The 20,565-nt window shown below is 36.4% G+C and overlaps 1 protein-coding gene across 13 annotated transcripts in view; it reads right to left on the reverse strand.

Annotated features, from left to right (window-relative positions):
* The window catches only part of LOC102695071 (ERC protein 2), a 314,021-nt gene that overhangs the window by 175,143 nt on the left and 118,313 nt on the right, over positions 1 to 20,565 (reverse strand). For 10 of the 13 annotated variants that reach the window (XM_069189511.1, XM_069189507.1, XM_069189509.1 and 7 more), the window contains 3 exons: positions 11,342 to 11,479; positions 5,584 to 5,724; positions 3,710 to 3,850 (listed from right to left, as the gene is read on the reverse strand). In XM_069189511.1, the coding sequence (XP_069045612.1) occupies positions 3,710 to 3,850; positions 5,584 to 5,724; positions 11,342 to 11,479 (420 nt within the window). The remainder of the gene's footprint in view (positions 1 to 3,709; positions 3,851 to 5,583; positions 5,725 to 11,341; positions 11,480 to 20,565) is intronic. The other 3 variants (XM_069189516.1, XM_069189515.1, XM_069189514.1) reach the window with 1 other exon arrangement.

Consider the following 20,565-nt stretch of genomic DNA (forward strand, 5'->3'; position numbering starts at 1 on the left):
CACAACGAGCGGCAACATTCATTTGGAAATTGCTGAAACCTCCATTTGCATTTCATTTGAAATCTATCATTTTAAAATTCCACACAAATGCAATTAAGATCCAACTGCAATGTACAGATCTGCTCCAAAATAATACTGTTAAAGGATTACAGATAAATTCAAAGTAAAACAGAACCAGAATTCAGTAAAGAATGTAGTACTATTTTTAAGCGTTTCTGTTAGACATGCTCATGAAACCGTACACTACAAAACACTTCTTATTTTATTCAGTTTTATATGAAACTTGAATAGCCCTCTGTATGACTAAAATACAGTCCATTTTACAATTTTCTAAGGTGATTTAGGTTCCTTCTGTCCTAAAGATTTCCAGTTCAGGTTCTTACACTGTCTTTTGAGATGGCTAAGTTTAACTGTAAAGCAGTTTTACGAAATGGAATAACATTACAAGTGCGCATGGTCCTTTAACACGGGCAATGGATGGATAATATGCATATAATTATTGCCCTAATCAAGGAATTCCTTCAGTGAGGACTACAAAGACAAATATTACATAGCCTAAACATTTTAAAAAAATCTCAAAATGCAGCAATAACCAGTATTATGAATAGCATAGTATATTTTCGACACCCCCACATGCACTCACACTGTTTGCACTCAGCTCAGGTCCGAAGGAATTCTTTCTTTATCACTTGAAGATCAGCTGGGGGTGCCATATGTTCACACAAACTTCCCTTGGACACCTCGATAACTCGACAACTGCCTCAAAACAAAGGCATAACCTAAGAGTTCAAATATTTCTCCTTGTAAAAGCCTAGGCCTCCACAGATATAGTACACACCTCAGTACACTTTCAGTGGGGCCTGTTTGCCCGCTCCTTTGAACTGACTAAGGGATTCAGTTCTGGAATGCTGTTCCATTTGTGTGGATTGAGAATAAGAGGCTGGGATATCGAATCAAACAACGGTCTTGAGTCAGGTGTGCAGGACTGTGACATGAACAATGGGACTCCTTAACAGAAACCTGAATACAACCACTTTCACTACAACAGGATGGACAAATGTAACACTTTCAAAGCCGTACACAACATTTGTATTTTGTGTATTTTTTTCTCATACTATTTCAATTATTGTGCGCGTTGGTTGTTTCTTCGACGGTACATTAGTTCTGCATAACTATCACATCCTACCTTGAAATCATACTGTTCCAATTAATGAAAACATTTGAAAATTTTACAACAGCTTTCAAAATGTCTAGATATCATATATGAATCAGCCGTTTTGAGATGGGATATTATAAAAAATATAGATGGCTTCTCTCATGTAACCATTCATTTTTCATTACTTGAGGCTTTGCAGGAATTCAGCCAGTGACTGAAAGTCATCCAGGAAGTCATAGGATCCTTTTTCCCAGCAGAGATGAACAACGAAAAAAAATGGATCACAGATTAATGAGAAAATTAAGTGGCAGCTTTCTTTGGGTTGTGATTGGACCATCTTCAAGGACAAGGCTCATGTACATTGTATACACAGGGCTGAACAAACATCTTTTCCTTCTGTCTAGTGACATCTGCAGAATTGCCTTGGAAATCCTTTAAATAAAATAGCCAGCACCCTGCATTAATTGAAACGGTCATTTTCTCTCCAAATTGCTCTGTTTTCAAAGGATTGCTGCCCATTAGATTCCCACACCTGTCAAAGTGCTGCTATGCTAAACATGATCACTACATAATATACTAAGATGATGGCATTATGTACTTTAAAAAAATCGAGCCTTAAAAGACTATTCTATCAGACCTACAGTAGGTAGAATAAAATGGTTTGTTTAGCCCTGCATATAACAGTTTATACTACAGAAGACTAAAGAGGAAGAGATTTAAACCAGCAGACATGCATATTGGTACAGACGGACCCTCAAATGTCTAGGCAGGTTACATACTAAGGAAGGAAAAAAACAGATGCATACTGTACTGTACAGTTATGCATGTCTGATCAAAAACACAAGTTTAAGTCATAATGAATATGTTCAATACTGAAGTATCTCAAAATTAGTTTTACTATTAGGTTTTATAAAACGATGGAAAACATCACATTTTTTATTTAATGCAATAACATTAAAAGTATTTCAGTACAGCTCCAGTCAAGAACATGTGCTTTTCTACATGACTTGCTTAAGAAGCCCTGAAAAGAAAGAACTGCAGAATGAAAAATGAAATCACTTACTCGGTAGATACTAGCAATATAAAATCAAAAACAAGCAAAAATACTAATACTAATAGTAAAACAGCTTTTGAAAATGCTTTTGTCTTTTACAGAAATTGCGCACAGCAGAGCCCTGGAATGGGAAATCTTAAATACAAGAGGAAAAAAGGTACAAACTGACAGAGACAGCAGAGATGTAAAGGAGGGTCAGTCAAACAGAGCAATGTTAAGGTGAGAGAGAATGGAAATCAGGGAGGACATTTCGTTATTTCCAAAATGGTGTATTACCTTCTTCACAGACAATGGCTTTGCAATATATAATTTGAAAAATGAAAATGTATTTATTTTTCACATTCCACAATAACATCCGAACAGGTATCCATAACACATGTGACACTTGCAAAACAGGCAGCCTCCTTCCAGAGTCTAGCCACGATTGACACATGGCAGGGAAAATGACCAGCCAGCCAAAGGAAGGTAGGCAAGTATGTTTTCCTCTTGGGATTGTATTGTGGAACAGCAACTTCATTTCTATTGCACTTTACACACTATTGCAGCAACAAACCTTTCCCAAACAAAGGTAATTTGGGGAATACATGATTTAATTTTTCTTAATAAGAAAGATTGTAACGCCACAGAACTGGTAGGAGAATAGAATTCTACTAAGACTGCAATTTTTTTCTCTCCTGTATCTCCTTGGGATTAAAACAAAAACAGGAAAGAGGACTTTTTTTAACCTTTATTTCTGATTACCCAACATCATTTGTCCTGGCACCCTTTGCGGTATCCTGAAACCTCAAAGATTTGAGCCCAGCAAAAGAAAATTTCTTAAATCTATCGCAGTTCACTTTTTTTTTAAACTAAGAGCTTGGAACCAGGTCAAAATAAAGCAGAAAATTGATCCTTGATGAGAAACAAAAAGTGTTTCTCAAAAGCCAGTTTTTTTTTTTAAATCTGCAAGCACCATAGCACATTCTGAGAAAATGAGTCTCTGGATATCAAAAGAGGGAAAAGCTTTGAAAACAATATTTTATCACTACCCCAGGAAGAATGTAGTGTGTTAATGACATTAAAATCTACCTCTCCTACTTTCTTAAAATCACTTTACATCTGAAAGACACTTGCCTCTCTTTTTCATCATTTGATCTGTTCGGGAGGAATCTGTTCTTCATTATATTGTTAGAGAAAAGGTTATGGATCTACCATAGAACTTTGTTCACTATAAGTGTGTTATGTCCCAAGCCCAGCCAGCCTGACAATTTCTAAGTGCCAGAGGGTTTATACAGTGGTAATTCTTCAGGCTCACAACCTGCTTTGATTCTTGCTTCCTCGCTGACAGAGTTGCTATTGTTTCGCTCCTCTGTGATACTCATCGAACCTCTGCAGATTCAAAATAGCCCCTGATGTTTATTCACGGAGGGAAAATATCATTGCATGTCATCTCGGTCCCAGTCCTGCAATGGCTAGGACAGGAATCAGGGCCAAGATGGAGCATTTCAGCTGCTACCTACCTTTTGCAATTGTGATTCCAACTTACTACACTCTTCTTTCTTTTGCTCTATGGCAATCTCCAGGGATTTGAGTTTGGAGTCCTTTTTCAGGCCAGATGAAGCTAAAGACGATGCATGTTCTTTCAAGTCAATTAAACTAGACTGAAACGAGACAAAACCATACCAGACAGTCAGTGATATCAGGTCTAATGAATGCAGAGATACGGGGCTGAATGAAATGGATCTGAAGTGCCTATATATGCATGCAGTTTGTTAATTTCCCCTCAATTTCCTCCCCGTTCAATCAGGTATGAGCACAGCTGGTGCATCGTCAAAGTACGGGGACAAAAGGAGCACTCTGAAAGTGCCGCATCAAACTCGGTGACGCCTGCGGTCAATCCTGTTTCCATGCCATTCCAGACTGGGATAGTGTATATATTGATATAGATATGCCAAGGTAGGATTTGAAACCATTCTCCTTTATACAAATCGATCCCAAACCCATCCCAAAGCTCCCAGCAAACAACACATTTAGAGATGGATATTAAGTAAAAAAAAAGCACAAGTCCACTTCCATGGATTCAATATGTATTTTCTGGGTTCTGGGAATTTTCTTCCTTCCTGTTTAAATTAACCGCCAACCCATCTAACAAATGAGCCTAAGTTAGGTTATCACCCCAATCATCTGGATCTCCAATGTTAAAGAGAGAACAAGAAGTTCCAATAATAACAGTTAGAAGATGATTTTGCACCTTTTAAGCTTATGAAGAAAACAATGTCCTGAGATTTCTGTAATCAGTTCAGAGTCAAAGTGAAGTGAAACATAATTCACAAGTGTACGGTATATAAATAAATAAACATTCTCATAAATTTTAATGCACCAAAAAGATTGCTCCAGCATGTTTTGGAACAATCAGAATTCCATTTGGCTTCAGATCAGGAATGGCTGGATCGGTCTATAAATTTCCTTTTTTTTTTGAAGAAGAAGGAAGCAAAGACTCTATTCAGCATTCAATATCGTCAAGTTGATACATGTGCTAGAGTAAGAAGAGAATTAATTTTACAATTGATGTTAACACTTTAAATATAGGGTAGGGACACCATATTACAAGGGCTGGAATTTTGATGTTTATAAAAGCTTGTTTAATGTCAGTTTAAAATCAGAAAATTGCCCTAGCTTGTCACTGGATTTAACATTTGCTGCAATAGTTGTATGAAAAATTGCATTGCTGACTTTAACCCATTATTTACTCATTTTTATCCTTTTACATCTGTAGCCCATATAGAACAGATTTGTTCCAATAAAGCATACTTTCAAAACACTATATACCACCTCATTGAACACTTCTAAGATGGTAAAAATTGAAATAACACATAACTATTAGAGATGCTGTATCAAATTTAATTTTAAACAGAACTGATCTGATAAAGAAGCCAATCAGTAAGAAAAACCAGATGCAGCTCATCATTGTAATTCATAGTTCTGTGATAAATTCTCTGTTTTGTCACGATCCTTACAAGCTAACAGATAAATGAACAGAGGGCAAGCAAAACACTAAAGATTAGTAACTTTTTTAACTTTATTTTCCTCCCATAGGAAATGATATTTGGTTGAAATGTGCGCAGTGCATAAGCTCAAACCCATGGGTGGGATCCCAGGCGGAACATCGCAATGGAGACACATAAAAATCACACATAAAAGTGCAGAACACATTGGAAATGAGGTGTAGTGGACACCTAAAACAGAAAGGGGACGGCTCGATTCGAGTTATCCTCAGTCTGGACTAGATACAGAGAACCCGTCGCCCTGAGCAAAATCAAATGGAATGAGGTGCTGCACACCGAAAGACTGCTAACAGCACCAAGATACGATCCCTTGACTGGTGAGCACTGACCTCCTTCTCTGTCAGCTCAGCCTGCAGAGCATTAACCTTCTCCTTCAAGTCTTTGTTTTCTTTTTTGTAGGACTCGACCTCTTCGAGCCTTTCTCGATCGTCTCGTTCCCTCTGCTCCTTCAGGCGTTCGATAATTCTTTCCTGCCAACGATAAGGGCAATGGCAGAAGATTAAAGTCCGCTCATTACTCAAAAGAAGAGGAAGGAGCGTGCACTTCTACTGTACCCTCCTTTACAACATTAGCTCTTATCACGGTCACACTGGGACTCTTAACTCAAATCTCTTCTTGCTTTTCAACATCAAAAACTGTGTCAGAAATGGGTTCCGAGGAACACAGCAAAAAAGGAAAACTCTGTTTACTCATATTATTTTTGTCCATTAAATTAACCCTCTCTTAACCCTTTCACAGCAGTATTCGGATCAACTGGATCAACTTTCACATGCCTTTAACGACAGAATATTTTTACTCACGTCACAAAAAATTGTCTTTTTCAGCTGCAATGTTCTAATGTTCACATGTACAGTAGTGATGCAACATGTACTGTATTAGATGTTGCTGTGATCGATGCGATTATCCATGTTTGTATAGTAGTTATACTCTATATATTTTTCTGTGAAATGATTGGTAACTCACAATATAGTTTTCTGTGTTTTGTTATTTTTTTCCAAAACGTCGGGTGACAATACAAAATCAAAAACAAATAAGAGTTTTTTTTAGTTTTTATTCTCAAACCTGTCAAAGTTTTACAAATATTGTAACATAGACGAATGCTTTCACTATCAAGTGTAGTTTTTCCGAGGCTATCTCATGTCAGATATGGACAATTAAAGAAGTTTCCATGTAGAGAAAAGGAAGAAAATCATTTTTCAGTAGAAAATGTACACTATTGAGCAAACATTAGTTATGCAGTGAAAGGGCTAAGAGATCACTTTACAGCACCTGTAACACAAGACAAGATTACATACATTTTACCTGTGCACAGCACATTCCAACTTAGCTTGCAAACTTTTTAAATAAGTACTTTTAAATGTTTAATACTCCGCTGATTTTGTGCTAAATGCATTTTCCAGTAAGTGCCACAGTGCAGAAACTACAGAATAAATCGCTTAACTAAACTGGGAGCTTCAAATTCTCATAACAGTATATAAAGTACAACAGTGCCGGGCAAGTTGTACTGTACATAACCAAGCTTCAGTTTATAAGAAAGAAGAGAGGAAAGGCTGTGTGATCTTTTCCAAGGATGTTCATTGAACAGCACTCCAAGTGCATAAAGTGTCTCGGCATTTTTGGGTGTTGCTTGCTTTTGTGAGGTAGTGGATAGCTGCTATGTTATTTTGTGGCCCACTTGGGGATTGAAGATTTTAAAATCAGGTTCTAGTGCAATTGTAATGTACAATACACGCAATAAAAAGGGAAGTCAGAACTAAATGTGTAATTTGTCTTATGTGTTTTTCATCTGTTTTAAAAGTACCAGAATATCTGCACGGCTATAGAAGGGATATAAATGCATTTATACAGACTGAAATACCCATTTTTGGCATTTGTTTCTGACTTTCTTTTCTAATTAAAAACAGGAGCATGTACACCATGAATGAGTAAATTTGCAGGTTTGTGACAGAATGAGCAATTAGCAGAAAATGTACTCTTTCTTGCAAAGTCATTATGCACCACACTAACCACAAAAACACAGAGCTTAGAAAACTGCATTATCGCACCATCATATTATGAGTACCATAGCAGCTTTAGCAAAAACCTAAAATATTTTGCAGGGTCGAATAAAACAAAAGTATCACAGAACATTCAGAATTAAAGGCTACACTTTCAATTTAGTGTTACAAATGGGAAACTTTAAGTTTCAATTTTATATTTTTTCATTAGAATTTAACTGCAAACAACACAAATTTACGTACAGTATGTCACTACTAATCATTTTTCTATGGACTGTCAATGTCCTGTTCTAATCAAAGGACACATTTCACATACTGCATATCACTACTACCGAGGTAGTAAAAGCTTTGATCTCTTAATAGCAGGAAAAACATATTTAATAATGTTTTTACATCTGAAAAGCAGATAAGTCCATAATACTGTATTTCATCATGACAATAAAACAATTTGTGGAATGAATGAACCACACACAGAACATGAAAGGCAACTGTTGACAACAGAAGTTTAAAAACCATTTACTTTCTGGAAGACCAACAACAGGGTATTAACCGGGTCTGATGGTGCATTCAGGTCCACCCAATCAGAGTCTCCAAAATGCTTTGCATAAGTCAATAAACAGTGAACTTTGAACCAACAACTTGTAGCCAATCACAGGCTTCAATGGCACTGATAGGGGCAGTCCATTTGTGCATTTGTCTAACCATGCATAGACAAGCTATGACTGACAATTTTGGTCCTTCATGTGGAATACAGAAGATACCATGAGTGCAGCTGTTAGCGAGATTAATTTTTACACTGTACTGCACTCTGAAATTGTATCTACAATATCCGTTTACTTTCAAATACGCATGCTGAGATGTGTTGTTTTAACAAACAGTACAGATGTTTTAATGATGACACTAATTTATTCTGGTATGGTACACACCTTTTCTCCTATCCTATGATATGAATGTGAAAGACTACTTTTTTCTTATTATATGTCTTAAATGTTTTAAAGTTTCTCGTTGTTTTAACAAAAGTGTTGTCATTGATGAGATTATTCTTATGTCTAACTCAGTGTGATTCCCACCTATTTACCTTTCTATAACTTATACTGTATATTGTTTTGTTTTTATTCTGTAATGCTTACTTTGAGTTTTAAACCAAAAGCTTTGATATCATAAACTATAAACTATAAAATGTGACTTCAGAAGACTGTGGGTGAGGGGGTATATACAGTATGCATTGATATACTCACCTCTATAAACCCCCACCCCCCAAGAAAAAGTAGTATCTGGCAATGCTGGATATAGAAACCATCTGTGGCATCCAAACAATACTGAAATAAAGATTTAAAATGTTTACAAGGAATACAGTAAAAATAGAGTCCCGAGTCTGATCTGCTCGTCCAGTTTTGTGGAGCTTATGATAACACCCAGTAATGGGGCCCTAACTACTATACAATACCAAGATGCCCAATGTAGAACATGTTTTTTTAATCCATCTTTTATCAGGAGAAAAGTATAATTTCTCCATCTTCTCCACTCAATGCCCAAATTTACCACATGAGCACATTCTACCTTAAGGAAAATGATTATGATAGATGCTGGCAGTCTTCACTGTGCTTTGGCAAGGGACTTTTCATTGTGGGACCTATTGAAGTTTCAAGCCAAACATAGCTGTTAACTGTTCACCCATTGCTTAAGGCACCTGTTCAAAAAGCTGCTCAGGGGTGGCATTTTAGACAACCCACACTTACCTGATCGTATACTGTGTGCTATCTGCACGGCATACCCACAGTTCTTTTCAAAAACGTCCTTCTTCCTCTTACGCTGGCTGCGAGCCAGACACATTCTGAATTCTTTACATCACTTTTCTGTTGAAGCATATAATGGAGGTCTAGACAGTCCTCTCTAATGAAATTACTTTCTTCCTCCAGTAAACACAAGATTAATGGTTCAGGATTGATATAGCAGGAACTGTCTTCTCTAAAGTGATTCACATGCCAGCATTGCTGGTAAATGTCCTGTAATTATGAGATTCCTGCATGACATTTACCTACAGTACAATCTTGGGGCAAGGCAGTTTATGTAAGGAATTGTTTTTAACACAACTTATAGACAGAAAGTCTCTGCCTCTGTATCTTTCCTACTCTATATACTGTACTGTATGTCTACATAGAGAGTTCGTACTTTAGTATTTTAGTATTACAGAATGTGAGACCATTTTAATACTTCAAGAAATATAACACCAAATCAATCAATAGGTTATGCATAAACCCTGGAAACCATGCATTTGAGCCCTTCTGCACTTAATCATGGTTTACAAACAAAACACTCAAATTCTGCCCTACACTACTCTGAAACAAGTCTGTTGAAACTGAATACAGTACTTGCTATATTGCCTAATTCTGTGCATTAGCTAGCAGTACATGGGTTAGCCTAGAACAACCAATGTCTGAGGCATCCCCTAAGGTGAAAATCACATGGATTCAGATCAGTTCACAAGGATGTGCAGTACAAGTTAGGCCACTGCAGAGCATACCAGTGAACACACATGCAGGAATTCTGGTTTTATTCACCACAGAATTGTCCCCTCAACAATCCTTCTTTTAGCAAACTCTTCCTCTTTTGCACTACATAAAGCCATCTTTAGTAAAAACTGGGAATTCTAGGACACATAGTAAGGATTGAGGATATAATTTCCGTTCCTTATTTTTAACTCTGAAAAAAGAGATGGGAAATTATATCTATGCCGTCCAAACATTACCAAAAACAAAGTCTTAAATATGTTTACAATAAAAAAAACACCATGAGTCAGATCGACTCATTCAGTCTATATATAATTTGTTAAGCTGGTAGAAAACAAAAAAATGACCTGTAGTCTTTCATTAGTCATGGGTTTAAAATCACTGTTTTTCATGCAACGTAAAACCTAAAAACACACAGTAAGATCAGGTAAAATTGTAATCAATTAAACAACTGAAAACCCCTTGGCAGGCATATTAATGAAACCGTGAAGGTAAATTTCCAACACTTCAGTGTCTCAATGTGTCTGATCAGTTCTATCTCTGATTTCACTGAAGTTCTGATCTTGACACAACCACTCTTTAAAGGCAACCTAACAAGGGGCCTAAGAGCTTTTTACCAGATTTCCCAGACTGCAGGAGGCAGGCGGCTCCCTGCCAGAATTTATGGAGCCCCGTGTTATCCTGCGGCCCTCAGGTTCACTGCAAGGAGACACAGCTTTTTGTCATTCTCGACCGCCATCAAGCTGCAACTGATGTCTCTGTCAACAGTGGTTCTAGATCACCTGACACACGGCAGTGCGCACCAACGTTTCTGTGGTTATCTTTATGAATCAATGGAACACACAGCACATTCTAAAATCATTTTGCCTCATATAATGTGCACAAGAGCCCATCACCTTTACGAGAGACACTAGCAGTGTGAAGGCTGAGGATGCTGGCATTTCATTCACCAATTGATTATTCCATTGCTTACTTGCTTAGTTCTCACAGAGCCACCTACAGCCTCACCAAAGAAACACACCCACACCCTGTACATGAGTCCTGCATTAAAAAAAGGCAAAGCTAAAAGTTCAAACAAGATTTTTACACCGCAATTAAAATTTTAAACCGTGTTTTAATCTTAAAGCATTTGTCATCCTCTCCTTTGGCAAGATAAAGCCAAAGTACAGGATGGAAAAAAAAAACTGCAAAAATGTACTGGCAATTCTATCAAAGACACTGTATTCATTTTAACTATGGTCACTGAAAGCCAAAACGATTCACAAGATTAAAAAGATTCTTGTTCGGCTTAAAAAACACTGGCAACGGTACCAGTTAGGTCTAATTACCATTCACATGCGATTCAGCTAATATTCAGGTAGACGAAGGACTTGATTCTTCTTGGTATGGTTTTTCTAAAGGGAAATATTCAGTATTTTAGACTGCACACTAGAGCATTTTGAGTTGTAGGGTTCAAGGAAAGCAATAGGTAGAAATGAGGGCTACCTGTTTTGATTACTATTGACAGATTGTTTGTGTTTTCGCTTACCGGTACATTTTTTGACCAAGCTGAACAAAATGAACGTTTTTCCAATTGTTACCTTTTCTGAGAGAGCCTCTTCGAGCGTAGCCAGTGCAGTGTCTGTGTTGCTGGAGTCCGTCTGGAGGGACTTCACTCTGTCCTTCAGGTTTGTGAGCTGCTTATCTTTGTCTCGAAGCTGTTCTTGCAAATTTTCAATCTAAACAAGAAAGATGAAAAGAATTGTATTGTTAGAAGTCTTATAGAAGGCTGAAGAAGGCTCCACGGCCGAAACATTGTGTTTTCTTTCTTCTTTTTTTCAGCATGGAATAAACATATTACAGTACTTGTTCCTACATGTAATATATATTCAACTCAAAATGAAAAACATTTTTGCTTTGAATCATTTTTATTTTTAAAATGGAAAGAAAATATTCCATCTTTGAATGAACAACAAAACAGACGCGCAAATGTTTTGTCCATTTATTACTTTTTTTTGTTTGCTAATGAATGTTTTGGCATACCACCCTGCCAGCCCATCTTATTTTATTCCACAAACGTGATCCCACCAACTTTTCTTTTAGAAAAAAGAACATTTCAGAGGTACTGGAAAAGGAAATCCGGAGCGTCTAACATTTTTTAAAAATCTAACAATGGTAAAGTGATTGGAAACAAATACTGGAAAAAACAAATTCAAAATTTGCTTAAAGGATCCAGATTTTCAGCTTTGCTTATGCCAATGAAATGAATAGTTTTGCACAGACTGAAATGCAAAGATGCAATGAAGTTATAAACTCTTGAAAAACAGATAAGCCCAATACTTTTTCTTTTCCTGAAGAAAGGAAATTGATACCACATTAGCAACAAACAAGATCTAAGGAAAATAACACAAAAGTGAGGATTTACAAGACAGCATGAGAAAAAAAGTAAAATTAAAACCACTGCAATAAATAGAAATGCCCAAATCACGATGCTGTAAAAGCAAAGCATTCCTGACAGACGATAACAGTGCATAGCAGTCATGGGTATATTGACAGATAGTCCAAGAATGTCTCCATTTTCAAATGAATCAAATAAGGCTCCTATTTTTTATCTTATAAGAAATTCGGGTTATATTTTATCTTCAAGGAAAACTGCAGAAAATTATCCGAAAAAAGCCACAAAGCATGCTTAAAATCCTGATTACTAAATTGCAACGATTAACACTCTATGCTGAATGCATCTATTTTTAAAACTACCCACAGCGTCTAGGAGGAGGATATACTGATAGTGTGGAAATGAAAGAAATGCCTTTGGAAATGCTCATGTCTCCAGGAGAGGAACATATGTACTGTAGGATATGTGAGGGAAAACTTCATGAAGCCTAAACACCAAACATTACAAACAGTGCTCTACTTTCACAGCACCACATCTCATAGTCAATTTCAAACAATTAAATTCAATTACATCTATTCAAAAGCAATTTGGAAAACTTCGCATTTGTAGTTGAGCACTCAACTGGACATACTGTAGCACCATCACTGCCAACTCGTACACACATATTGGGGTAAGACTTCAGCTGGCATGTCATTAATCAACCATTTGTGATGAACTCATGGGAAAGACTTAAACTCCGATTCAATTCTGATTAATGGAACATTTGTTTCAAACACTGGAATGAAGTACAAAAAAAATTAGCAAGGTAAAACAATCAATTCGTATCTTTAAGAGCATTAGTCACAGTGCCCACGCTGAAACCTTCTTAACTGATCCACCCAGCCGTTGCCAGTAATCATTATATTTAGCAGGCCACAGTGAGCCAAAGCCTACCCTACTAGACACCAGGTACAGTATGTGGAAAGACCACAGCTTGGATGTACGTCTATTTCGTAGCACACACACACAGGCAGACAGGGACAATTGAGAGACACCAATTATACCAAGAACTGTGTGGTAGCTATGCTCCTCACCACACTCCTGTGTCATCCAGGTTGGAGTCAATAAAGTATATTCTGGAATCAGTTATTTCCAAATGTTCAATTAAATTGTTATGGATTTAAGTATTAATAAAGTAGAAAACATGCTTTATTTAAACCAAAATCAAGTAAAACAATGTACTGTACCCTTAACAGCCTCAACACTTTGAGGAAGTAGGAAGGACTCCTATCACTTACTGAACAAACTCTAATCAACAAGTACCACTGAATGAAACGCATCACCTTCACCGGTTTTTAGAGCATGAGTGCTACACAAATCCTATTATTCCACTATATCAGAAAATGTGTGAAAGAATCTCTGTCCTGAAATGTTCTACAGTACACAAAACCTTTAGACGAATGAACTTAATAATAGTAAAACAAGTACCAAAGTATCAACACGTCAATCATTGAGTGGAAATTCTTAAGTCAAAATGAAAGAAATGTCATTGGAGCATTAAGAACATTAAACAGAGGATGTGGCCAAGAAGTAACTATCAGAAATATATAAGAGACCTGTGCTCAAAGGAGTAATCATAAAACTAACCATAATAACAAAAACAAAACAAAAAAATAAGAAAGCTGAAGAGCAAATGTTCCAGAAAGATCTTGGATCAAGAATGTAAAACATACAAGAGAGCCAGGCGGACCCTAGTCCAAAAACAATTTTTCAAAGACACCTCAAGAGGGCTTTACTTTAAGGCAAATTTAGCATATCTGTTTTGGTTTTAGATATATGATTGCATTCTTCACCGTGCACATTTTTTTTTGGGGGGGACTTAAAAAAATATACTGACAAAAAATGAACTGTGTTGAGCAGCCCCGTGTATTCATTAATTGTGCAGAAAAAGTTACACATCGTTTGACCTCTCCTGTGAGACCCCGAGTCATGCGGTGGTTCTGGGAAGTGAGTGCCGGGGTGTGGAATTTTATCAGACCTGCAAAACTAATTTTACGGCAGGGCTTTTCCCAGGAAATACTTCCTTCGGCAAGCAAGCATTGGAGTGATCCGGCAGTTGGAAGAAGATGGATCCAGAGACCCACTTTAAGCCGCCGCCATACTGGAAAATCCACCGTCTCCTGGCATGAGAAATTGCCGAATGGATGTTACCATCCACACCTCTGGCGTGCTGCAAACACCACAACTGTTTGTAAACCAGTCCAGACCACCAGAGTAGACCAGCCTTTCTGATGCAAAATCTTTCAGCCTTTCACCAAAATCCCTGGCTCAAACAATGTTCTCTTCCATGAAACAACTCGCACATTTATACTGAAACCCAGTCTCATAACTCACAGGAAAAGGCTTTTACTATTGTCACCCATAAATACATTTATATATAGTATACTTACTGTTAGAAACACATCAGCATTGCTAATAGAATGAGCAATGTTCTATGTTCTATTTTATTTTTTTTTTGTTTTCCAACAGACGTAAAACGGAAAATAATAGACCTCATTTATTCCCAAAGAGCACAAAAAAAGAGCCACGTGTTTTGAACTTGAATGTATTTGTATCATTTTTAACAGATGAAACTTTAATCTATTTTCACAAAGAATCCACAATAAAGTAAAATTTTAATTCATATAAAAAGAGTACACATAGACATTTCCAGAGGTCCATTCTGTAGCATGTACATTACTCTACGCATATTAAATAACTAATTTGGCAAATTTAGAAATATTTCTTACCAAATGGTAAATGGGGTCTGGTTTTTTTTTAGGTTTCTCACCGCATCTGAAAATACTGAGTCGCTGGGAATAAACTAAGATAGCTGGGAGGGTCATGCTAACAACCCTACAAGCATGATGGAATGGTTTCATATCATAATAATATGTGCAGTATATAACTATGAAAACCGCAAGCTGAATATTGTAACATATTCTGCTGAAAGTTGAGACTAGGACAAAAAAAACTCCACATTTTGGAAATAAATAAGGCTCCATCAATTTTTTAACATTAAAAATACAGAAGAATGTTTAACTCATTCACCCTAAACCACAACATTATAACAAAATACTGAAACCACTTTTGGCTTTACACAAGCTAAGATTCAATCCATAGACGCATACGCGCATAGACTAAAGCCACTTCTTTGTATTTCCAACAATAAAATTGTCCTTGAATTTTAATGTGAATATGGAATATAACATTTGCACACCCCCAAAACAAAACAAAAAAACAAAACAGGACACTGGTAATAATCAAGCCGAATGTAAAAGTTAAAAGCAGCAGCCCGAGTTTTGTGTGAGTCTGTCTCTATATTCTGCAAGTGTGTGTGTTTAGTTAATCCTACAGCCCCCCTGACATTTGTGAAAGTCCAATTCAGTAGGTCAAAGCTGGGCAGATGCCCTCTGAGCACCTGCTGCCCTTTTCAATTAGTTATAATTTCAAAGTTCAAAGGAATCCCCTATTAACTCACTGCTTTCTCTATTGGCATCAATGGGCAGATGAAAAGCTCTGAGATTCAGAAGCCTTCTACAAGCACACTGAGAGGCAGTCGAGCCTGTGCAACAGAGTTATCAGCTCTTGCCACCTTGTGGCACGAGACTGCTACTGCTTAAAGGACTTGAATACTGGATCAGCAATTTTCTATTTTAGCTTCCAAAGAAATAAACAACACATTAAGAAATGTAGGGGGTGGGCCTGAAGTCTTGTGTCCAAACCTGTTCTGAATTAAAATCAAACTAAAGTAACTTGTATCTTTTTCCAGAGCAGCCTCGGGTTTATACAGATAATCCTAATTTCAAAAGCCTTTGTTTAATTACTTAGATTCAACAAACAGGTGATAAAAGTATTAAAATGCAACAAATGCTATTGCATTCCAACACTCATTGGTTGTGTATTTAAAACCTCTCTCTATATACAAGGTATATATTTACATATTTCAAATGTTTCTAATCAGTGTAATACGTGAAGCTTACTGGAAACCTACATGTAAGTATAAGATTTGTCTCAGCTTTGTTAAGTTCATTTGTGCTATAAAAACCTCAAGGTATAGAGTTCTTGTTTTGCTATAAACCAAGGCTGCAGACATTATGTTTATACCCCACTGTTTCTGCTAATGTGTTTTTTTTTTGTTAATGGGAAATTAAAAAGTTGTTTTGAAGGCTAAAAAAATATCTATACATACTCATTTATTAAATTGGCATAAAATATCAACAGGGCTGGTTTAAAGAGAACTGATTTGATTGTGGTTTTTCTAATTATTGTTTTAGGTTTTGTACTTTTGGCCTTGCAATTAAAACCACACTTGGATGAGGTGGCAGAGGTAATGTTTGGGGATTTTTTTTTCTCACAGACATTGAACAGTGTTTATTTAACATGACATTACATGCTCTTTGCTTCAAAAGCTATAATCACATAGGCTTGTCTCAAGCATCCCTGTGATAACATTTGTGAAGAGTGTCAAAGACCTCTCATCTTTGGCAAACGTGGATGTTTTGTTGCCATTCTCTACATTTTTGAAAGTGCTGACATGTTTTCTTGATGGTAAACCCAAGCACCACTGCCTTTTATTTATTTTTCAAACAGAAATATCTTACCCTCGTTATTCAAAGTTTACTTCTACTTTCAAATCTCTATTGAACCCAATGCTTCAATGACACATTTAAAGATACAATGCAAATAACAAAAACTCTGTTGCAGGATTCTGTATCATTCCAGAACACTCTAGCTTTTGTTTAGAACTTAAATTAAGATCAACACTAAAACGTGGTTGCACAACTGTTCTTCCAAACAAAGTCCAAGGTGTTATTCAATTCAAGCTTTTTACACATTATTAAGGGGTGTCAAATTCTGTTCTTGTAAAAATAGCGTTCAATTATTCAGACCTATATCCTGTACAGTATACAGTATACAGTATGTGAATACCATGACTTTTATTCCAAATCTTTGAAGAGGTTAGTACAGTGCCGCAACATGGTGAGACAAAGGCTGCAGTCTTTTACAGTACATACAGTATCACCCACAGTGTACTGTAGCTTCCACAGTATATACAGTAAGTTAGCTTATAAAACGGAACCACTTAAATTTGTGCTGTTCTAACATTGGTCTTGTTTGATTCCAGCAAAGAAGTTTATGTAAAGGACAACCTTATATCTCTGTGTACTGACATCTTAACAAAATTATGCAGCCCAGAAACAAACAGCCCTGTGATTTATGGTAGTTCCTCATTCCCTACTGAATATGCGTACATATGGATGTTACATTTTTATCTCTGGGCACAGTGGGTGTACATTACATCACATGATGAAGTACTCCAGTGCGCAAAAGAATAATTGTGAAAAAAAGCAGACAATACCATGAAGCAGCCCTTTTCAATCTGAAATCCAGAGATTTCGTTAGCCAATATATTAACACATTATTTGCAAAGAATGCATTTTATTTTATTTTCATTTTTTTATTTAAAAATTTAATGGAAGAAATATTTAGAACAACTCGATTATTTTTTTAATGTATTTTTATTCAAATCAACCTTTTTTTCCGACTTCCAAAGCACCTGAGAAAAGTATTTACAGCAAGTTTTTGTTTTTTTAAAGGGAAGAGAGTAAGGAACCTCACACTGCATTAAAATCAAATATCTGTATGAATGGCTGTAATAGTCATATTTCACATGTCACTATCGGTTTGGGAAGTTTTAAACAATGTAAAATTAATTAAAAAAAGGCATTAAATTAAATGTGTTTAAAACAAAAACACCCCACAGGAGTCTTACCAGACAATTAAGCCTTTATTAGTTTGTATACTGAATGGTAAATGTTCTGTCCCCAACTTTAATGACCCATTGCAGAAACACTCTATTACACCCTAGAAACCAGACATTACCAGAGTAACAGGCATACACTATGCTTTTCTAGGAAAGCCACTCTTAAGAAAGAGTGGTTAGATGACTTTAAAACAGATTATGAAAGAAAAAAAACTGCCTTAAATGTCATTTTGGTTTGATTTAACTTATTTAGAAACATTAGTCACTTTGGTTAGCAGCTCATTTTCCATTCCGTTCGAAATTCTGCTGACTTTGTTTAACAATATGTGTAAATACAATCCCTTCTGCAACCATGCAAGTTTGCGAAAGAGAAAAAAAAAGTCCTGTTTCGCTTTACATTCAGAAGACATGTTCTCCTTTTGTTACTTCTGGAGACATAAGGGAATAAACTTCAGAGTCCGAGTGAATTATAGTCAGACTCGCAATTATTCCTATCATCGGATTTCTGTCATATCAAATAGATGGACAAACTGCACGAAGGAAAACTACTGTATGATTTAGTCCCATTTGAATTCTGATCCTTTCCCACATTTATGTACATCTTGTAAAACTCACGCAGAGCAGACTGGACCTCTTAAAAATGTACACCTCATTTACTGAGGGTGAAAAAAGCAAACAGATTCTGGTTACACTGGTCTAGAAAATAAATAATTACTCTTACTATGTAGAATTATGTTGTTTATGTTACAGCGATATCTCTCCCCATGAACTGGACAATTCTTTCATTCTTTAGATCGTTGAAATAAAATATTTTAATATGTTGCTCAAAGAACTGTACCCACAAAATGTAAACGAGACAAAGGTTTGATATTTCGATCTGATAAAGGAAGCCAGTACTACAGTATAAAGATCCTTAGCAGTTTATATATTCAAAGCTCTATCCATTTCTTGACAAATTGAAAGAAGTTTGTTAAAATTCACAAAAAACCACAAAACACAGACCACCTGAAAAAGTCCATTAGAAATCAAAAACATTCATGTGAAAGAGGAAACTTTTCAAACAATTAAGTCTAACATCTGAGTTCTGTAGCAGGTCCAATTTTCTTGAATTCGTCCCTATCGCTTCTTTTTTAGCAAAGAATGCAGTAATGATTGCTCCTGTAATTACCATACCATTTTTTTTCCGCCTGCTCCAAAAAAAAAAAATGCTGGGGCTAACTATTACTTTTAATTTTTAGACATTTTGCCAGGGCTTTGATCCAAGCTAAAAAGAATGACAGAAAAAAAGCCCACCCAACTAATATCCACAGCTGTAGTACTTCTGTCTGAATCCTGGGTAATGTATGTAAATACCAAAACTCTGCTGTAAACTGGTCACTCTGGCTTAGTGCAGTGTTCACTGCTTTAGAAGCAAGCAGCTACTGCAAGTTGAATCAGATTTTCAGCTATCAGATGGAAACCATTAAGATGAAAGAACCTTTAAGATCTTTCAGGATTTGCTCCCAGTCTGACCCCTAAGCAACTATCAATTAATAACCTCTGAAGCTACACAACAATTGAAGACAACAAATCATTTTCATGTGAAAAAAGGCAGAGCACTTTGAAGGACACACAAACGGCCAGCCTGCTGGTTTGTTCGTTAATTTGTTCATTCGTTCGTTCAAATGTCCAACCTGAGAATTAAGAAAACACTTAAAAGTTTAACATAAATAAAAACTAAAATAAATTAGTTTGGCTGAATTTGAATCATTTTTGACAGAGCTTACAAAGACGTACAGATGGGAGGGAAAGTGTTTATGTTAATATTTAAGCTGTACATGCTTTTTAAGAAGTATTTCATAACATTTGTCTAAATTATCTTGGTCTCAGGGGTTATATGACTATCACTGTGTATACACCCTACACATAAACTATAGCCACTGGCAAAAACCAATGGAAAGCATGCTCTATCACTAACTGCCCCTAGAAACATTCTTTCTTGATTATATATTGCGAAGAGGTTAGAACAGGGAGCTGCAAAGGAACAAGCAGAGGTTAATTCCACACTGAAAAGATTTTTTTTAAAAAGTGTAAAGCATACAATGTTTCAGCTGTAGAACGTTCTTCAGGTGCGTGGAGGAGTGTGTGCGTGTGTATGATATATATTGGCAGGGAATGCAGTCCTAGAGGAGTCGGGGTTGAACGATTTTGACCTAATTTCAAACATGGTTGCCGGCTGGCTCTTACTGTGGCTTTTCACCTTGACAAAGAACTCTTTAAAAATGGCTGAATTGGTTTCCTTGAAATTTCAAGTGTGGGGTTGTTTACTTTGTTATGGTAATTTTTCCAACTGTAGCAACACAGCACATGCTCGTTGGAAATAAAAACAACCATTGACCGAAAGGCAGACAGTAAGTTGTCTTTTTATTTGACAAATTTGTTCGAAATTTTCAAATGTAGTTCTCGTGGAATGTGACAATCTGGTAATAAAGAATTTGTTGTTTACAAAATTGATCTACAAGAAAACACCTTACAGGAAGCTACTTATACGCATTTCAGCAATTGTACAGGTAATGACAAACTTTTTTGCTCGTTCTTTTTTAAACGTGCCAACAGTGTTTCAATTTTCAACTAGCATAGGAGAAGGACGACTGTTGTCAATAGAA

This window comes from Lepisosteus oculatus, chromosome 4 (assembly GCF_040954835.1).
Source record: "Lepisosteus oculatus isolate fLepOcu1 chromosome 4, fLepOcu1.hap2, whole genome shotgun sequence".
NCBI lineage: Eukaryota > Metazoa > Chordata > Actinopteri > Semionotiformes > Lepisosteidae > Lepisosteus > Lepisosteus oculatus.